The 21,757-nt window shown below is 40.3% G+C and overlaps 1 protein-coding gene across 2 annotated transcripts in view; it reads right to left on the bottom strand.

Annotated features, from left to right (window-relative positions):
* LOC136875595 (GRB10-interacting GYF protein 2) overlaps positions 1 to 18,690 on the bottom strand; it is a 171,146-nt gene extending 152,456 nt beyond the window's left edge. The window contains exon 1 of one of the 2 annotated variants that reach the window (XM_067149137.2): positions 18,433 to 18,690. In XM_067149137.2, the coding sequence (XP_067005238.2) occupies positions 18,433 to 18,523 (91 nt within the window). In that variant the 5' untranslated portion in view covers positions 18,524 to 18,690. Of the gene's footprint in view, positions 1 to 11,122; positions 11,225 to 18,432 lie in introns of those variants that run through there. The other variant, XM_067149138.2, reaches the window with a different exon arrangement.
* Between the last annotated feature and the right edge of the window lie 3,067 nt (positions 18,691 to 21,757).

Genomic DNA, 21,757 nt, shown 5'->3' with positions numbered 1-21,757 from the left:
TGGGTGGGTGATGCGGCGAGATCCGCCGCTACAAGTCGCTTGCTCGGTGGGGAACGCGGATATATCCGCCGATTCAAATAATATTTTTTTTCTCAGTTGCCTGCCTGCAGATGTTTTTTTTTCAGCAGCGCATTCCAGATGAGTCTGCCCTCCGATGTGAATTTTTTCAAGTATGTTCTCCCAATACCAATGTGTCATCCATGAGTTGCAACATAAAGAACGCAACTGACGTCCGGGTAAGAACGACCTAAGGCATAATGGCTCCGCGCTGAAGCTTTAGCTCATCACCTAATCGTCCCTTGGATGTAATAATATTGCTGTTGAAGGGATTTCTAGAGATTATGGCACTGAAAAGACCTCTCTGATGACATTTTAGAACTGTGACCTGATTTATTATCCCCTTCCTTCACGACTGGAGTGTGTTTATCGCGAGTTACACAACATATTATTATCGTACGCATCCGTAATACAGTCATATTTCATGATTTCCGTCCAAACTGCTGAGACCAGGGTTCTATTCGATCCTTTTTCTTACATTTTTCCGCTAAAATATCTATAACGAATTACCGGTCCCCACTGTTAGAGGAAGATGACTTACGGGTCATGATAAACGAAATGTTGGAATTTAGTGGGGAGAAATGTGGTATTAGTGAAGTAAGTTCTGCTGAAGGGGAATTCGTAAGTGACGGGAAATTACCTGGAGTAAGTATTGCAGGCTCGAATATACAGGGTTTGGGCATAGCTGATGCAAATGTTCAACAGTCGCAAAAGAGACAACACATGTTCGATTCCAGTTCACGTAGCGATCATGATAGCGACAGCTGTGACGATAATACTGATTACAACCCAATCATTGCAAGTTCTTCGTCAACTTCTACTGAAAATGGCCAAAGAAATTCCCGCTTTGATCTAAATTTCCATCATGATGTAAAGAGAGTGTTTTTAGGGAAAACAGAACTGAGCGAAATATTTTAATTACTTTTTTATGACGAGATATGCCAGAACATAGCTGAACAGACAAAAGATGCCGAGCAGGAAATCGCACATAAAACCCAATTTAGTAAGACGAAAGGAAGGAATCGAGATCAAGACCGTTTCTGAACAAATAAGGACGAAATAAAGCTCCTTATGGCCATACTGTTGCCGCAGGGGATTGTACAGAAACCTAAATTAGGACACTATTTCTCGCAATCGCTTGTTCACTTCGCCTATTTTCTATGAGCTGATGACACAGAAGAGATTTTTTCTCGCCAGATTGAGTGGCCTGGCCGGCCTCCTGACCCCAACTCGGTAGGTTCGATTCTGGCTCAGACCGGTGGTATTTGAAGGTGCTCAAATACGTTGGCCTCTTGTAAGCAGATTTACTGGCATGCAAAACAACTCCTGCGGGTCTAAATTCTGGCACCTCAGTGTCTCCGAAAACCATAAAAGTAGTTAGTAGGACTTGAAGCCAATAACATTATTATTAATATTATTATTATTATTATTATTATTATTATTATTATATTTCCCTCCACAGCTTTATACATATCTCTGACAATGAGGTGAATAATTCACAATTTCCTCCAAAAATATACGAGATAAATCCAGTATTTGACCACCTGTAGCAAAATTTTCGGAAGCTGATACCCGTGATGGCAAAATGTCAATTGATGAAAACCTCTTGCTGTGGAAAGGGTGGCTAGGTTGGAAAGTTTACATAACAAGAAAACGATCGCGTTTCGGAATGGGATTATATAAATTATGCGAACGCGAGACAGGTTATATAACATGACCTGCTTCCGTGTGTATTATAATGAACAGCTGATAAAGACACAACACTGTAAAGACTATAAATGTTACCTGTATTGTAGTGTAACGTAGTCCGCTTATGTCACTTAGTAATTGTAGGGAGGCTATATAAACTTGATCCCTCAAAAGTGCTAACCAACATAACAGAAAATTTTGTGAGTATTACGAGGTGCATTCAAGTTCTAAGGCCTCCGATTTTTTTTCTCCTGACTGGAAAGAAATAGAAACATGTGCATTGTTTTAAATGGAGCCCACGTTCGTTGTCAAAACGTCACAGAGATGGCAGCACTATACGACAGATGGATTTTTAGCGCCAGCCGCGAGAATAAGAACTGTTTTAGATACTTAAAATGGCAACGTTTTCCTTGCGTGAACAGCGTGCAATCATTCGTTTTTTGAATTTGCGTGGTGTGACACCAATTGAAAATTCATCGACAGTTGAAGGAGACATGTGGTGATGGAGTTATGGATGTGTCGAAGGTGCGTTCGTGGGTGCGACAGTTTAATGAAGGCAGAACATCGTGTGACAAGCCAAAACAACCTCGGGCTCGCACAAGCCGGTCTGACAACATGATCGAGAAAGTGGAGAGAATTGTTTTGGGGGATCGCCGAATGACTGTTGAACAGATCACCTCCAGTGTTGGCATTTCCGTGGGTTCTGTGCACACAATCCTGCATGACGACCTGAAAATGCGAAAAGTGTCATCCAGGTGGGTGCCACGAATGCTGACGGACGACCACAAGGCTGCCCGTGTGGCATGTTGCCAAGCAATGTTGACGCGCAACGACAGCATGAATGGGACTTTCTTTTCGTCGATTGTGACAATGAATGAGACGTGGATGCCATTTTTCAATCCAGAAACAAAGCACCAGTCAGCTCAATGGAAGCACACAGATTCACCGCCACCAAAAAAATTTCAGGCAACCGCCAGTGCTGAAAAAATGATGGTGTCCATGTTCTGGGACAGCGAGGGCGTAATCCTTACCCATTGCATTCCAAAGGGCACTACGGTAACAGGTGCATCGTACGAAAATGTTTTGAAGAACAAGTTCCTTCCTGCACTGCAACAAAAATGTCCGGGAAAGGCTACGCGTGTGCTGTTTCACCAAGACAACGCACCCGCACATCGAGCTAACGATACGCAAACGTTTCTTCGTGAAAACAACTTTGAAGTGATCCCTCATGCTCCCTACTCACCTGACCTGGCTCCTAGTGACTTTTGGCTTTTTCCAACAATGAAAGACACTTTCCGTGGCCGCACATTCACCAGCCGTGCTGCTATTGCCTCAGCGATTTTCCAGTGGTCAAAACATACTCCTAAAGAAGCCTTCGCCGCTGCCATGGAATCATGGCGTCGATGTTGTGAAAAATGTGTACGTCTGCAGGGTGATTACTTCGAGAAGTAACGCCAGTTTCATCGTTTTCGGGCGAGTAGTTAGTTAGAAAAAAAAATCGGAGGCCTTAGAGCTTGAATGCACATCGTATAATTTATTCCATTGCACATCTTTTAAGTATATGTAAACTTTGTAAATCTACAATTTACATATACAGAAACATTTATTTCCAGGCAGAGATTGATAGTAAACTGCCTAAAATATTCAGGTGAAAGTTACTGTATAAACAAAAACCAGAGCTTTGCTGTTCGGAAGAAGCAATCTCGATATCACAGTGTGAAAGCACTTAGTTTGTTTTGCACAAAGTATTGAAAAATTAAAATAGAATTTTTCAAGAATTACATATATTATATTTAAGTAAATATTTCTCTTTTGGCCCTTCGATAGTTCATTTTAGTCTAAGATTGTTTTTAATCAAGTAAATAAATATTTTCTTCAGTGAAATCGCTCCCCACCTAAGAGTGAGCTAGTGTGTACCGAGCTCCCCGCTTAAGGGGTTAATGTCGTAAATTTCAGTCTGTTTCTTAGAGCATTTTCTGTTCGTAAATCTCGTGTTTTGACAAGGTATTTTCTAAATTTTTTTTCTTATCGCTTGGTGTACTTTATTTTGCAGTATTCCACATGTGTGATCTTTTGAAATAATTTTGGTGTCGTGTTTTAGCTCGGTATCAACTTAAATATTCGATCATATTGTGTTGTTTTTTGTTTTTTGCTGGATCTGGGTTTGTTTCTGAGTAGATTTGGGACTATTTTGGGGACAGTTTCCCGACCAGCCGCTAAAATTTGAAAGTTTCCTAGTTTGTCTTGTGATTTTCCATTGTGTAAGTGTCTGTTCCCTTGTCACGTACATTTATTTACCCGGGTGTTCCTATACTTGCTAGGAGGGTCTACGTTGACTGCGATAGTCTCGTAGGGTGAGTCGTGCTCACCACATTATTAGACCAGCTAGGCTGAGGCTCATTTTGGGCAAAATTTGATGGGTTACGGATCTGCACTTGTGCTCGCGACATATTCGAAATCTAGTGTATCTGGTGTAAGATTCCTCGTAATCTTTTTCTTGGTATTAGGTGCCTAGATGGAAAATTATGTCTTGTTATTGTTAAAATGAATTCTAGGAAGATTTTCTGCAGATGTTCATTTTGGTGTCCTTATGCTGAGCTATAAATTGTTAAATTCATAGTAAGTCTGCAGGTTGTCAAGATTTTCCTTTCTGTTATTTTAATTTGTCACTAGTGAAATTTTGAAGGTATTGCGATTTAGCTCAGTCAGTTAATTTTCCTGCTTGTTTTATCTTGTTTGATTTTATCGATAATAAAAATTTCTTGCATTACGGGTTCGTGTCTTCAAAATTTATGTACTCAATTTGAAGAAGTATGGGATTCTCTAGACTGAGTACGGTTCAAAATTGGGGTAGCCATGCTGTATCTGTCCTACCATTCTTGTAAATTATTGCGAGTCTGTCTTGAATGCCTTGGGTAGGCACATATGCGAGCGTGTACTTGAGACTTAGGGCTTAAGGTGCTGAGAGGCCGTTCCTCTCCTGGGAGTATGATATTGGCCCTGAGAGTCTCATTGTCGTGTGATAAGTTCAAGTGTACTTGAGGTCATGTATTGTCTTTTCTTTTGCGAGTACTTCTTGATGTGTCATCGCACGGGTGTTTTTGTGTGTGTGTGTGCGCTTGCGATGTGAGATGAGTCAGTGTTGAGGTCGTTCGTGCCTTTTACCATTGGTTGGTTATGCTGATTCAGGGATAGTCGCACTTGTTTTGGTGGTTTGATGTTGCCAGTGTGTATGATGGAGGACAGATGAGCTTGGTAGTCTTGTGTGTCGTGTGGTTATCTGCTAATCTCTGGTATGAAGGTTGTACTTGTACCTTTTAATTTTTTATATCAGCGAGTTGGATGTCTGCATGTGCATTCTTACATCGCTTTCGTTTTTCATTTTCGAGTTCCTTTTGGTAGTGATTTTGATTTGGTATTCCTGGCCTAATTGCGTCTTAATTTGACTGGTGTGACACGTAATACGAAATGTGAGTTTGTCAATGCAAACATTTTATGAGTACATGACATGGTAAATGGATAGTGACTTACTAACCTCTATTCTTTGAAAATGGTTGCAAGCTAATGTTATTCAGTATTTATTTCCCTGTTTTGAGTTCCCTTGCAACATTCTAAATTTTTCCTTTTATTTGTTTTGTTCCTTTCTTAATGTTGGGTGATTAAGAATGCACACGGTAACTTAATTTAGTAGTTATTAGGAATTTATTTACTTGTAAGAAAATTCTAGCTAATAAGCTGCGCAGCAACATTTTGGACCTTATAGTTAATAACTTAATTATGAATTGCCTTTTTTGAAATAAGGATGGTCATTGTAAATGTATTAGGTATACCTTAAGGTAACGTATTTTGGGGTAAGATTAGAAGTTTATTCATGTGCTTAGTTAGGGATTTTGTAATGTTTTTGGTACTAGGGTAAACTCTGGAAGATTTTCAATCTTTTAAATTATCCTAAATTCTGAATTAACACTTACCAAGGAGGCTGGGATATCCAAGAACTATGGGAGGGGAACTCCGTAAGAAGTCTTGTTATTGTTACAAAAAAAACACACCCTTGAAACTCAACTTTAAGTCTTCAATAGTTCAAGCCAGTGGCCTTATTTCTTCAGTTACAAGTTTCTGTCGTGTCTGTTTATGTTCCAGAGACTGCAATACTACTGACTCTGTTCAACCTGGGGTATCTGGTTGGAGCCTGCAACGCACCTATTGGCCACTATATCTGATGGGGGAATGGGAAGGTGGTTCTGATGGCGGCAGTCTGAAATGTTGTGCCAACAACCTTCGCCTGTTTTGGGCCAGTTCACTAAGCTGGTGGGCTGTGCTGAGGCAGTAAGAGAGCAATGGTGGGACTGTATTATGGACGGAGGCGTTGCCCATCGGCCACTGACAGCGTCTTCGTCGCTATTTTCTATTAAGTAAAGCGACGCGCAGCTCTTCAGGTGCTGGGGGAACTGTGAAAAGTGGGCAACCAGCACCAAACTACATCAAAATTGCAACAGTAAATGTACTGACACTGACAGGAAAAACAGAAGAACTGGTTGACTTCATGATAGAGAAAGATATAGCCATACTTGGACTGTGCAAGACCAAGAAGAGGGGTACAGGGGAGATCCCTCTGAGAGAAGGATACAGGCTGTATTACAGTGGAGGACCTGAAGCAAAAAATGGAGTGGCCATCATACTCAGAAGAGAAATCCAAGAATATGTGGAATATACGATGTGCATCAGCGATAGGATGATGAAGATGAGACTCCAGTTTGAAAATGGCGTGAAAGATCTAATTCAGTTGTATGCCCCACAAACTGGTTGCATAGATGAACATCTAGAGGACTTCTTAGAGGAAGTGGAGAGACAGATAGAAGATAAGGAAGTACTATTGATGGGAGATCTAAATGCACAAGTTGGAATGCAAAGACAAGGAAAGGAAGATGTTGTAGGGCCCTTTGGATATGGAAATGTAAATCCAGAAGGAGAGTTGTTGGTGGATTTTTGCATGAGGAATCCAGTGATTGTTGGAAACACCTGGTTTAGGAAGAAGAACACTCAGAAGATTACAAGGTATGGTTGGGGAGACAGACAAACAAAGACCATGATTGATTATATAATCATAGAGAAAGAACACCGCAAGAACCTTGTAGATGTAACAGCCATGCCTGAAGAAGCCTTTGGTGGAGATCATAGAGTTGTAATAGGAAAACTGAAAGTTGGAAAGATTGAAAAACCCCAATTAAGAAGAGAGAAAAGAATTAAAGTATGGAAGTTGAAGGAGAAAAGCATACAAGAAGAATTTCAAAGAGAAATAATACCCTTGGTACCCAGGACAAAGGTGGAGAATGTTGAAGAGGAATGGAAAAGATTTACGGAAGCACTCGTTGGAAGTGCAGAAAAGGTGTGTGGGAGAACATCAGGAATGGTGAAAGACAAAAAAAAAAAAAACACTGGTGGAATGATAGGGTAAAGATTAAAGTGAAGGAAAAGAAAGCGGCATGGAAAGCATGGAAAACATCTAAGACTGAAGAAAGTAGAAGAAAATATGTGGAGGCAAAGAATTGGGCCAAGAAAGTAGTGGAGGAAGAAAAGAGGAAAAGCTGGGCCTTATTCACACAGAAATTGAGAGATGATACGCAGGGCAGCAAGAAATTACTGAATGGTATCTTAAGAAAGAAAAAGAGAGATCAAGTGAACACCAGATTTGTGAAGGATGAAGGTGGCATAATTTTAACAAAGCCAGAAGAAATAAGAAATAGATGGAGAGAGTATTTTCAGAAGCTGCTGAACATAAGAACGGATGACAGTCATTCAATGGACGACCAGGAAAGGCAATTAGTTGATGAAGAAATGGATAAAGAAATTACAATGAATGAAATTGAAATGGCAGTAAGATGAATGGAAAAAACTGCTGGAATAGATGAAATTTCAGTGGAGATGATAAAGGCAGCTGGAGCTGTAGGCCTGCAGTGGACATATCGGGTTCTCAGGAATGTCTGGGAGAATAAGGAGGTCCCTGAGGATTGGCAAAAAGGAATAATCATCCCAATTTTCAAGAAAGGTGATAAGAAAGTTTTGAAGAACTACAGGGGAATTACTCTAATATCCCATGTTGCTAAGATAATGGAAAGGATACTGGAAAGTAGAATAAGGTTGAGGGTTGAGAATCAGATACAGGAAAATCAGTTTGGTTTCAGAAGTGGAAGGTCAACAATAGAGCCCATTTTCATTATGAGACAACTACTGGAAAAGCATTGGGAGTATGGGAATGATATGGTGATGACATTCATTGACATTGAAAAGGCATATGACAGTGTCCCCAGGACGAAAGTTTGGGACAGTCTGGTGCAAAAAGGAATTGGACAGGGATTAATAAAAATGAACATGGCATTGTATAAGGAATGTTGTAGTTGCGTGCAAACACAAGTTGGCAGGACAAGTTGGTTCAAAATAACTAGTGGGCTGAGACAGGGAAGTGTTCTATCACCAATCCTGTTTACAATAGTAATGGATGACATCATGAGAACAGCAAAAGCAGCATATGGAGGAAGAGAATGAGAACAGCAAAAGCAGCATTTGGAGGAAGAGAAATGAACATGATGTTATTTGCAGATGATATTGTGATTTGGGGAGAAGACGACAGGAAGGTTCAAGAACAGTTGAATGTGAACATCGAAGAATGTGGATTGAAAATAAGTGTAGAAAAGAGTAAAACTCTTGTTATGACTAGAGGGGAGAAAGAAGGGAAAGGTCAGATTAGACTTGCAGACAAGCCCCTGGAAGTAGTGGAAACGTTTAAATACCTGGGGTGTGAATTAATCGAGAATGCTCGACTGGATACTGAGATTATTAAAAGGATTCAAGCTGGAAGTTGTTTCTATCATAGTGTACGAAACATGTTATGGGACAAAGATGTGCCAACGAAAGCAAAGGATACTATATACAAGATGTATTATGTACCCATAACAACTTACGGAGCAGAAACTTGGACAATGACAAAGAAGGATTAGAGTCGAATACAGGCAGCCGAAATGAAGTTCTTGAGGAGTATGATACAGAAGAGTAAAAGAGACAAAATAAGGAATGAGAAAATCCGGGAAGAATTCGGAGTGGAAAAAATGAATGATAGAATAGAGAAGAGCCGACTAAGATGGTTTGGGCACATAAAGCGAATGAGCGACGAAAGAATGCCAAAAAAGGTGATGGAAATGCAAATCCAAGGAAGGAGAGGCCGTGGACGACCACGATTGAGATGGAAGGATACCATCCAACGCAGCATTATAGAAAGAAACCTGGACTGGGACAGTGTTGGAGGAGGAGTGGTGGAAAGACCGAAGAAAGTGGAGAGGTACCATATTTGCCCCTACCCGGCTACAGCTGGATAAAGGGAAATGATGAAAAGGAGTTTCAACAACACTGTAAAGTGAAGCTGAAGATAGAGACCTTCAATTCACACCGTAAAACGTATCACTAGACGTCTCAGATTCTGTCTTTTTTTTTTTTTTTTTTTCCCTGGCCTTATCCCCTATCACTTGGTGTTGGATTAAGGCCAAATTTATGACCGGATCCGTTTCCATTCACCAACCCTAGTAGACGGAAGTACACGCTATTAATTGTTTGTACAATGGTTAGTAGTGTGATATATCGTATGTAAATAAAGACGTATTATGACAAACACAAACACCCAGCCCCTGAGCCTTAGAAATTAACCAGATGAGGCCGAAATCCCTGGCAAGGCCAGGAATCGAGCCGAAGGCCCCTACACAGACTATCCACCCAAGTAAATCTCAGACGAAACAATCAATATTTAATGTCATTGTTGAATCCTAATATTCAACATTCAGGTCAATTTCTGTCCCTTCCCTTAACAATGGTAATAATGCAAAATTAATTTGGACCAGGATGCTCAAAGTCTCAATATAAACTTGACCACAGAGGGTTAAGGTCCAGCCCCAGCATTTTCCTGGTGTGAAAATGAGAAACCACAGAGAGCCATCTTCAGGGCTGCTGAAAGTGTAATTTGAACTCACTATCACCTCCCAAATACATGCTTGCAGCAACATGACCTGAGGCACGCAGCCCACTTGCTTGGTGATATGTGGTTTTACAGAAAAGCAAAAACTTATGAAGGTGCTACAATGCGCTGTACAAGACATGCTTAGGAGTGAGGTGGTTTGACAACTGCACAACACACTAGAGCAGACATGTCAAACAGTGCTCGCAACAAGACATTGCATGGCGTAGAAATAACCTTGCACGCGTGCACGCAGAACTTCTCCTCTCTAGACAGGAAGGAGGGAAGTTGAACTGACAGTACGTTCACTCACAGCAGGAATGAGTAAACCTAATCTCTTCATGCCACATGAAACAAAAGGCTGATGCAAGATGAGTGTGGTAAGAAGATAAGTTATAGTAGATTTGACCGGGAATGGTCGCACAGTTTCCTAAGTCGTGAACATGAAGGAGAAGCTCAATGCTTACAGTGTTAAAAGCTTGTCGTCTGCAAAAGGTTTAATGTTAAGCGTCATTTTGAGCTGTATCATGCACATCAGTACAGGACAGATTTCAGGACTTTGATGTTGTGAAAGGAAAGTTGCAGCTCTTTTCCGTACTGTTTAGTGTTCAACCAGAAGATGCACCCCAGAATTTAAAACTAGAAGTTATAGAGTTAATATGTGTTGCGCAGCTGAAGCAAGAATACAAAGAAAGGGAAATTATAGACTTTTACCGAACACTTGTCCCATATAATAGGAATAGTTATAAATTACGACACTTTTCCCATTATGCTTCCCACAACATAGAAAGTTTGCAGTAGAAATCCTGTCAATCTTTGAAAGTAATTACAGATGTGAACAGTTCTTTTCCACGATGAAGTTCAATGAATCAAATTCCAATCTTGCCTAACGGACATACATCTCAATGCAGTAATCAAAATAGTGTCTGCCAGCACCACCAAGCCTAACAATGACCGAATTATTGCCAGCAAACGTCAGCAGGGCTCAGGAAATCAGTGAATATAAATGGATCACTTTTAGACAACTTATTTTTTATTTTCAGCGGAAGCAAAACCATGATGCCCAGAATGCTTTTAAGTTATTGCACCACACCTTTGTTTCGTCAATGAGAATACTCGTAAGTTATTAATTTAACGAACCCTGAACATTTCAGAATTTGATTCTTCATTTAATATTTGGTTAACGTGTGTAGTATTCACAGTATGTAGCCTAGAATCCTATTGTCTTTGTATATATCAATAATGTGTTTATTAGTATTATTTCATGTAAATGAACAACTTACAATGCCTTATTAATGCTATTGGTGAAAGACAGTTGTCATTTAGAGGTAGCGCACTTCATTCGCAATGAAGGAAGGAAAACTATGCAAACCTTACACATCTCCTTCGAATTTCTCTGCTCAGGTCAGGGTGTGCCAGCAGAGACCACAAGGGAGTAAAGACAACCTGCAAGCAGTTCGCCTGGTGTGTGCTTGACCTAGACATGCCGGAACAAGGGAATTACAAATGAAACAGACAATCAGTAAGTCAAGGAAATTTAATTATAAATGCAGTGAGAATTTTAACTAAATATTCTTATTGTAAAACTTTTTTTTTTTTTTTTTTGCTACGAGATGCACTTTCAACTGGCACCCACTGTCCCAACATTATTACCCTGTCTTGCAAACAGCACCTATGGTTTACCTATACCTTACCATATTGTGCTTGAATACTTCAAGTTCCTCAAACACAAAAAGTATATTTGGCCAATATGCAGTTGAATCTACAGTAAGTTTTTTTTTGTTTTTTGTTTTTTTTTTTGTTTTTTTTTACTCAGGTTAAGTGCGTACAGCTATTGCAAAATACTCTAATAACATACGCATCTTCACATTCTCAATTCTGCTGATGAACTTGCCAACTCCTCCCCTGTGAACCATGTGAGCCTGCCGTGGTGAGGCTTGCGCATCCCAATGAAGCAGATAGCTGAGCTGGAAGTACAACCACATGAGATAGATATCTGTGGAGAGACCAGACTAATGTCCAGTAACGGACCATTTGTACTGGTAACTAATGGTTCATCGAAGATCCATGGACGGCAGTCTGGATGATTGACTGATTCTGCCTTGTAATAATATTTAACATGGCTTAGCTGTGTTGATAATACTATACAGTTGAGAGCAACAGGAAAGTACAGCCATAACTAACTCCCAAGGACATGCAGCTCTCTATGAATGAACGATGTACCGATGATGGCTTCCTCCCGGGTAAAATATTCCAGAGGTAAAACAGACCCCTCTTTGGATCTCTACGTGGGGCTACACAGGAGGGGGCAATCATCAGGAAGATGGATACTGACATTTTGAAAGTCGGAGCATGGAATGTTACAAATTTGAATCGTTGTGGTATATTACAGAATCTGAAAAGGGAAATAGATACATTAAAGCAGGGAGCACATTGCATCCATCCCGCTCGGTTCAGTTCAGTTTCCCGCGTATCCGTTCGCATCAGTTCGTCCGTTGCACATACCTTCCGTCTCTTTCGGAAGCTGTCAGTGAACAGCGCCTGTAGTAATGTCGAGCTCTTTGTCCGAAGATAGAGAAGTTATAGACTGCGAAGAGAAAAGAGAAGATTTTGTATACATGAAATACATTTATAAAGGGAACACTGTGGTGAATATTACCTTCACTTTCCACACTTGCTACTTGATGAGCACAACTTCTTAAAATATTTCAGAATATCACTCTCCAAGTTTACAAGTTGCTAAGCGTTCTACCCGTAAAAAAAAAAAAAAAAAAAATCAAATTTAAGAAAACCAATATCATCTGGTGAGCGACTAGTAGAAACAATGAAGTAACTATTGATTTCCTTTCATACTTTATTTAACAATACTACACGGTCAAAGTAATGAGAATGGTATAATACTACAACCCAGTGTACCGTCTGTCATATTCCGTCACTAGAGTAGTTATTTTAGATTTAAATTAAAATTGTAGCAGAAGACTAAAATATCTTATCGTTTATTCCACAGTTTCATGAAACTTTTTGTCGGCAATCTGCGGGCTTTCTATCCACTTTTGCATATTTGTCAGTTAAAAAATTGTCCAACTCATTGGCCACAGAGGTACTTGATCTCTTTCTATGCACAGAAACTGGACGGAGTTGCTGTATCATCACTTCTTGCAGATTGACTTGATCTTCTCCTTGCCATATCATGATATCAGGATGTCTTTTTATGACTTCAGTCAGCAGTTCTTCATTGATCATACTCACTGAACTCAGATAAAACACTACGCCGGAGGCTTGCAAGGAGGAGTCTATCTTCCGTCTTCTGTCAACTTTGATTGTAAGGGTAAGTTCGACTGAACGGATGGTAGGTGGAGAAACGCTGAAGCGTGCGGAACTGAAGCAGTGTGCGGATGGACGTTTGGTTACACGTTATCATAATATCCAAGGTCAACTGAGCGGAACAGAACTGAAGCAGTGTGCTCCCTGCTTAAAAGGTAGATGTAGTTTGTATAAGTATGTTGGCAGGAAGAACAGGATTTTTAGTTAGGCAAGTACAGAATTATCATTACAAAATCAAACATGGGAAATGCAGGAGTTGACTTAATAAGAAAGTAGGACAACAGGTAAGCTACTACGACCAGCATAGTGAACGAATTACTGTAGTCAAGGTAAGACACCGAGCCAATGCCCAACACCATAGTGCAGGTCTATATGCCTACTAGCTCAGGAGATGAGGAAGAAATCAAAATAATATATGAAGAGATAGGAGATTTAATACAATATGTAAAACAAGACTAGAATAATTGTGATGGGAGACCGGATTGCAATGGTAGACCAAGGAAGAGAAAGTAATGCCACAGGAGAATTCAGACTGGGACAAAGGAATGGAACAAGATGTCTGCTGGTTAAATTCTGCACCAATCATAAATTAGTTCTTGCTAATACTTGGTTCAAACACCACAAATGATGGCAGCATACGTGGACAAAACCTGTAGACACAGGGAGGTATCAATTAGATTTCATTATGATTAGGCAGAGATTCAGAAACCAGGTGTTGGATCACAAGACCTTGCCAGGAGCAGACCTGGACTGACCACAACCTGGTGGTCATGAAACGCCATCCGAAGTAGAAGAAACTGAAGAAAGGAAGGAAGGAATGCAAGAAGATGGAATCTAGATAAGTTGAAAAGTGTGTGTTGGACTGTATCAAGGAACAGTCCCAGCAATTACCTATGCACGAAAATGACAAATCGAGGAAAACCATCCTCAGGGTTGCCGACAGTGGAGTTTGAACACACTATCTCCCAAATGCAAGCTCACAGTTGTGCACCCCTAACCACAAGGCCAACTCGCACGGTAAACAACATGTTGCACACGACTAAATGAAAAGGCTGACTGAAATAACAGAAGGACATTCATGAAGAATGATGTCTGTAGTACTGCTGAAGAAAGGTTAGGAACAAAGATGGATTACGAATCAATGGATAACTAAGGAGACGCTAGACTTGATTGACAAACAACGAACGTACAAGAATGCAAAAAATTAGCACAGAAAATATAGGCAATTTCAGAAAGAAGTGCATAGAAAGTGCATGATAGCTAAGGAAGAATGGCTGAAAGAGAAGTGCAAGAATGTTGAAAGCTGTATGGTCCTAGAAAAGGTAGATGCTGCATACATGAAAATCAAGGAAATCCTAGGAGAAAGGAAAACTATGTGTATGAATATTGAGAGTTCAGATGGAAAACCATTTCTAGAGAAAGAAAATAGGGCAGAAAGATCATACCCAACAGCTGTATCAATGTTAAGTAGTTAACTGGGTTCTGCAACAAGAAGAGGTTGTTGATGCTGATGAAATGGGTGACCCAATTTTCGAGGTCAGAATTTGACATTGAGAGACCTAAATAAGAACAAGGAACCTGGAATTGTTGACATACCCTCTGATTTACCAATCACCTTTAGCAGAAACAAACATGGCAAGGTGTGTAAGATGTATGGTTCAGGAGAAGTGCCATCTGACAGAATAATGTTATATCTGTTTTCAAGAAACCAGGTTACTCTTGGTGCACCATTAGTTTAGTATCTCATGCTTGCAAAATTTTCATTTGTATTATTTACAGAGAAATAGAAAGACAAATCAAAGCTCAGTTGGGAGATCAGTTTGGCTTCAGAAAAAATGCAGGAACAATTGAAGCAATCCTGACTTTACGACTGAACTTAGAGAACCAAATTAAGAAATATTTGACCGTGTATATGCCGTTCGTAGATCTAGAATAGGCATTTGATAATGCTGATTGGACTAAGCTATTTGAGATTCTGAATGCGATCGGGATCAGATACCAAGAAAGAAGAATTATCTACAATCTGTACAAACACCAATCTGCAGTGGTAAGAATCTAAGGCTATGAAATAGTGGCACTCCAGAAAGAAGTGAGGCAAGGTTATAGTTTGTCCTCCTCCTTTTCAATGTTTATATAGAATAGGCAGTAAAAGGAATCAATATTCTGGGATTTGCCAATGATATTGTTATTTTATGAGTCTGCAGAAGATCTGGAGAAATTGCTGAATGGTATGGACAGTCTTGAGGAAAGAGTGCAAGATGAAAATAAATATATCCTAAACAAAATTAAGTTAATGTACTGCAGTTGAATGAAGTCAGGTGATGCAGAAAATATTACATCAGGAAATGAAGTCTTAAAGGAAGTACATGAATACTGTTACGTAAGTAGTAAAATAACTGATGACGGCAGAAGTAAGGTCATAAAATGTATACTAGCACAAGCAAGGATGGCCTTTCTTAAGAAAAGAAATTTGCTCACTTTGAACATTGATATAAGAATTAGAAAGACGTTTTTGAAGACTTTCGTCTGGAGCGTGGCATTGTATGGAAGTGAAAAATTGAGGATAACTATACCTCTAATAACTAAAGTTGGCACCTGACAGCTAGGGTTGGAGGGATGAGCATTGCACGTGCCATTTCAGGATGTTGCCACATACCAGCATTCCTTCCTCTTACCCCTTGCTTCCGGCTCGCTTGTTCCCTCGTTCAATCTGACCACTGTGATCTGTTGTAGACTACCTGGCCAGGCGGTGTCATCTGATTTGCAATCACTCTTAATGACATACAGTCACGTTACTGTGACGGAATTCCTTACTGAAGGACTGGTACAGGAAGACATCCCTCAAGTAACTGGCGAAACTGGGATTCTTACGAATCGTATGTTGAAACTCATTAAATTACTTATATTTACGTTTGAGACTGATGCGTTTATATCAGGACTGATAGAATAAACAGGACTCAAATAAACCTTTTATTTAGAGTTACCAGATGGTTGTGGGTGTAAAGGCAGTTAAATGAGTTTTAAGAAGTAGGACAAAAGATGGGCGTATTAAAACCGCTAAATTTTACACTTTCAGATTTCAAAACAAAGGATTTTGCTGTAACACTTAACTTCTTCGACAGTGCTAACTTACCCTTTTTGAAGCAATTTTAGCTCTTCTCATACTTAACAGTTAACTTACACTTTCTTATACAATAGGGGACAATATTATTAAATTAATGCTTACATAATGCTCAAACTGTTCAAATATTCATACCGAGACATTAAGTAAGCAGCTGCTCAAAATATAATTAGCCTACTTTCCTCTATCTGTACGTATGTCTACCCCTCAGTCTTGTTTCTTGATACGGGGTCGGGATGAGATGAGATTAATTTATACACCCTGTTTCTACAGCCAGATCCCCTTCCTGGCACCAACCTCAGTTGAGGAGCTAATGAAGACTAAATGTGTTATGGTGAATGAAATTGGGTAAGGGGTGAGAGGACTCAGCTCTGGCCTATGGATAGGAACTGTACCGGCATTTGCCTGGAAGTGAAAATATTAAACCACAGAAAACTATTCTGAGAACAGCCGACCGTGGGATTCAAACCCACGCATTTCCCAAATGCAGAGCTTGGCTCCATAGCCGTAGCGCGTTAAAATGTGCAACCACTCAGCCTACTTTCACCTATATATATAAAATTATAATTTTTGTCTGTATGCTCGAACTAGATGTACAAGATTCCAGAACTTGATGTTAAGAAAATGTTTAGATTAAAATAAGTTGAAAAAAATGTTAATTCTATCATGATAGTGCGAAAAGATTATATTGCATTCAGAAAATAGTGGGTTCAAATCCCACTGTCAGTAGCCCTGAAGATGATTTTCCATGGTTTCATATTTTCACAACAAGCAAATGCTGGGGCTGTACCTTAATTCAGACCACAGTCATTTCCTTCCCACTCCAAGCCCTTTCCTATCCCATAGTCGCCATAAGACCTATCTGTGTCGCTGCGACGTAAATCCAGTGGTAAAACAAACCCATGTCACCAAACATCCCTGACTTTTCCATAAATTTCTGTAAGAGTATCCATTATATAAAGCATAAGGCTTGCCTTTCTTCATCCCATTGACCTGCATGTCTTACGTAAACACGCAGATAGCATAACAACAAAAGCTACGTCAATGATGGATGTCTACAGCTGGAATAATTAGAGTATGTTAAAAAGTATCAAAAAACACTCAAGAGAGAGGGTACGGATCAGGAGAATCCTTATCACACAGTTGTGTGGAGTATGCCAGTACGCCCTAATTAGCAGTATCCTTGCTGCATTGACGCTGGAAAACCCTGACAGGCAGCTGATAATTTTACAGTGATCGCAAATAGAATGCCACTCACACTGAACTGCTTTCGACAAGATCTACCGTTAACTCAAAAGTGAAGTGAAAGGTTTGGCAACTCCCAGCAAGACGAGCTGGCCAGAAGATTTATCTCCACGGCAACCATACCCCCACTCCTTTTATCCCGCCACAGCAGGCAGTAAACAGAACTCCCTCTAAAAAATGTCAGACGCTAACTTTAGTTATTAGAGGTATAGCTCAGAAAGACAATAGAAGCTTCTGAAATGTGGTGTTCCAGAAGAATGTTGAAGGTGAGATGGGAAGATCTAACTACGAATGAGGCGATACTGAATCGAATTGGTGAGAGGAAAACGATTTGGAGAAAAATGACCAGAAGAAGAGAGAGGATACATCTCAAGAACCCAGGACTTGTTCAGTTAGATTTGAAGGACATGTAGGCAGTAAAAACGGCAAGGGTAGATCAAGGTATTAATAGACGAACAAATTAGAGCAGATGTAGGACGTAGTTACGTGGAAATAAAAGGTTAGCACAGGATATGGTGGGATGGATAGCTGCATCGAACTAGTCTATGGACTGATGACCCAAACAACTTGCCAACTCCACAAAATCTTCAGCAACCTTCTTTATAATCTGTTGAATTTCACATCCTGGTCCAATAAGCTAAGGTAGCTTACAGACTCAGCAGACTGTTTATTTTCCAATTCTTACAATACAAGATTTATCAACACAACTAAGTAGAACATGTAACAGTCTATAACCAGGTCGTTAGGTACAGGATTAGGCTAACTTGCGATATAATGATGTATACAGTTCGATGAAATACTGCACCAAAGAAACTAAGATCAACTTGAATGACCTGATTTGACAATATCCTTGTGCCCTTGAATACACGCCCCCAAAAGTTAAAGTAGATGTACGCTTTCTGTAGCAGTCACATGTACAAAGAACAGCTTATATTTATCATCTGAAAGCACAATATATTACGTTTTATTTCAACGGTGACATTTTACGGCCTCTTACCTTCATTAACCCGACCTGGTTTAGGCAACGTGTCCGAGGGACGGTTGGCTGGTTCAGCCATATCGCCCATTGCTCGGATTTCACACTGCATTCTATCACTTCAATAAAATCATTTTCACGGCTCTAAGTGGGCGATATCATTGTCAACCACAGTAAAAGTCAGGCAAACCAACGATCATTTGAACCCATTCGACAACCACTTGCCACGCACCTACAATCTCTTAAGCTGTCACTGAACAACGTACCTCTCAACATGGCTTGAATGCGTCACCTAAACACAGTATCACGTGACAAAAAATGAGAAACAATAGTATGTTGAACTTAAAAGTAAAAAGCAAATACAGCATTCTCTACTGTAAACCCTTTAATCTGAGAATTAGTTTGCTTAAATTCTCACCGGTAAATTCAGAAAAGTTATTAAACTAAAAATATTTTTATTCCGACCAATCGCAATTTACACGGTAACAAATGAAATAATTCACTACCGAAGAAACAAAAAAAAATAAAATAGACCCATCACAAACTAAAATTCATAAATCATTCCGTAAGTTTTCATAGCCGAGTATCAGTAGTGGTTCGTTGCGAATGAGTAGTTTTCCACTGTGACGCCAAGTGCACTGCAGCAAGGAAATACCCAGGAATTGTTTTCGGGCAAGGGGGTTTGGAATTCTTCCGGACCGGGGGGGAGGGGCTACAAAACAAAAGCAATTGCAGCAATAAAGAAACCATGTGGATGGGAGTGGTAGAATACACCCACGGTATCGTCCGCCTGTCGTAAGACAAGACAAAGAGAGACACTTAGGGCTCACAATTTGAGAGCGTGGGTTGCTAATCACGATTCCCATAGCTGAGTCTGGTATTAATTCCATTTGTATCAGGCTCCACAATTCATCTTTACTATCCGACCACTCTTGGACAACACTTGTTCTCTTCCGACGCCGATGACATTAGATTTGCAAGGTCTAGGGAGTCTTTCATGATCATCCCCCTCCCCCCGCTATTTTTTTTTTTTTTGCTAGGGGCTTTACGTCGCTCCGACACAGATAGGTCTTATGGCGACGATGGGATAGGAAAGGCCTAGGAGTTGGAAGGAAGCGGCCGTGGCCTTAATTAAGGTACAGCCCCAGCATTTGCCTGGTGTGAAAATGGGAAACCACGGAAAACCATCTTCAGGGCTGCCGATAGTGGGATTCCAACCTACTATCTCCCGGATGCAAGCTCACAGCCGCGCGCCTCAACGCGCACGGCCAACTCGCCCGGTCCCCCGCTATTTTGGGGACCGCCTCTTTTCCAAATGCCTTCACACTATTAAGGTCGGGTATCTTTCACATTCCCTCCGATTAGTGTTTATAGAGGCTGGTTGCCCAAAAATAATACGGTAAAGTAAACTCGTGTCCTCATCCCGAGGTGGTGCAGCTCTTTTCAGGCATGTACCATTTCAACCACATACCAGCCCTCCTGCCATTCTTAAATTTCTGGCAGTACCGGGAATCGAACCCGGGCCCCGAGGACGGCAGCTAATAATACTAACCGTTACGCTACGGAGGTGGACAAAATAATACGGTAATAATAATAATAATAATAATAATAATAATAATAATAATAATAATAATAATAATAATAATAACGTATAGTCTCCGGAGAGTCATGGTGCTGGGATTTTGAGATAACATCCTAAAAGCGACATGCGCATCTGTGAGAATGGATCCCTACATAAGAAGAAATTAGAACTTCAGTCTATGTCACGCAACATTAGTACCATGGTTACCGCTTGCATCGGCAATATCTACGCGCGGTATGACTGTCCTATGTTTAATTTCTCGCAGACGACTTGCACGACTCGCCGTTGCTGCCAACCACTGTACTTAGGAACTAAATGGTACTGAGCCCTGGACCACAATTACATTTGTTGAGCCCTGGACCACATTTACATTTGTTTTCACATAGGTTAGGTTAGGTTAGGTTAGGACTATGTTTAATTTTATCGCAGGTTAGGTTAGGTTAGGTTATTTTTCTCGCAGACGACTCGCGGTTAGGTTAGCCCTGGACTATGTTTATTTTTCTCGCAGACGACTCGCACGACTTAGCCCTGGACCACAATGACGTTTTTCTTCACATTAATACACCACGGCATTCTATGTCGCTTACTGGTCACGAAATGATAGGATTCATAGAAGCAAAGCCTACTACTTCTTTCTTCGTACATAGCGCATCCAGTGCATCTGGCCATTGTTGATACAGAAAACATATCTAATTATATTGACATGGCATCGTGCGATGGATGTGTTATTAATGTAACAAGTTTTTCAGCGAATTACAAGAACAACTTCAATGATTTACTTCAATTCTATGTACGTCACAATTTGATTTCAAATAGCAGAGTATGTGAATGGTGTGGCAGTCACGTCAAATTATTAGTGAATGAGAAGTTCAATCGTGTTGTTTTTTCGTGTCGTCGCCTAACCTCCTCTACATAAAGGTTGGTTCCATTTACATACATTCTTCTTCTCTATTATACATTGTTTATCATTCAGGTTACATTTCCTTGTGATTTTTTCTTCCGGTGTCGGGAACGCTACGTACTACTAATAATTATGCCTCTATTTCTTTTTTATATTCAATCACAAGTCGCGTGGATTTAAGCCTCTATTTCGTATTCATATTTAAGCATAACTAGCGCTATCTATGGTTTCAAGTGTTTAGAATCGTAATTACAGCATCGAAACGTCTCAACTATTTCATCACGTTGTTATATAAACGTGGCTGGCGTTGGCACGAATGGACTCTGCATCGCCTGAAGATTTGCCCTATGAAATGTCACTACCATAGTTCAACATAGCCAGATATTCTTACTCTTATTTGTTTCATATGGTTATTCTTTGACATTGCCTCACTCTTAGGTCTTTTCATCGCGTAAGTTGGTCATAACTTTTGTCTGTATTGAATTATGGGAACGACATTTCACTGGACTAGCCTTCAACCAATGGCAGTGTCCATTCGCCCACCGTCAGCCATGATTACTATGATATAAACATGCGTGACAAGGTCTGAAGTTTTACCAAGAAGAATTCTAAAACTGAAGATGGCACAAATACCCAAGCCCCGAACAAGACGAATTAAACAAAGAACTTTAATCCCGACCAGACCGGGAATCGAACCATGACTGCCTGCATCAATGGCCATTATGCCATCCATTTAACCATAGATACGGGCAAAACTCCTGTCCTCGTCCCGAGAAGCCAGAGAACTTTTCAGACATAGCCCCAATGGAGATGAACTACACGTGCCATTTTAAACACATACCAGCCCTGCTACCTTCCTATAT

Source organism: Anabrus simplex, chromosome 6, assembly GCF_040414725.1.
Source record: "Anabrus simplex isolate iqAnaSimp1 chromosome 6, ASM4041472v1, whole genome shotgun sequence".
NCBI lineage: Eukaryota > Metazoa > Arthropoda > Insecta > Orthoptera > Tettigoniidae > Anabrus > Anabrus simplex.
The sequence above is the reverse complement of the archived record's forward strand: the minus strand, read 5'-3'. Positions and strand labels throughout refer to the sequence as shown.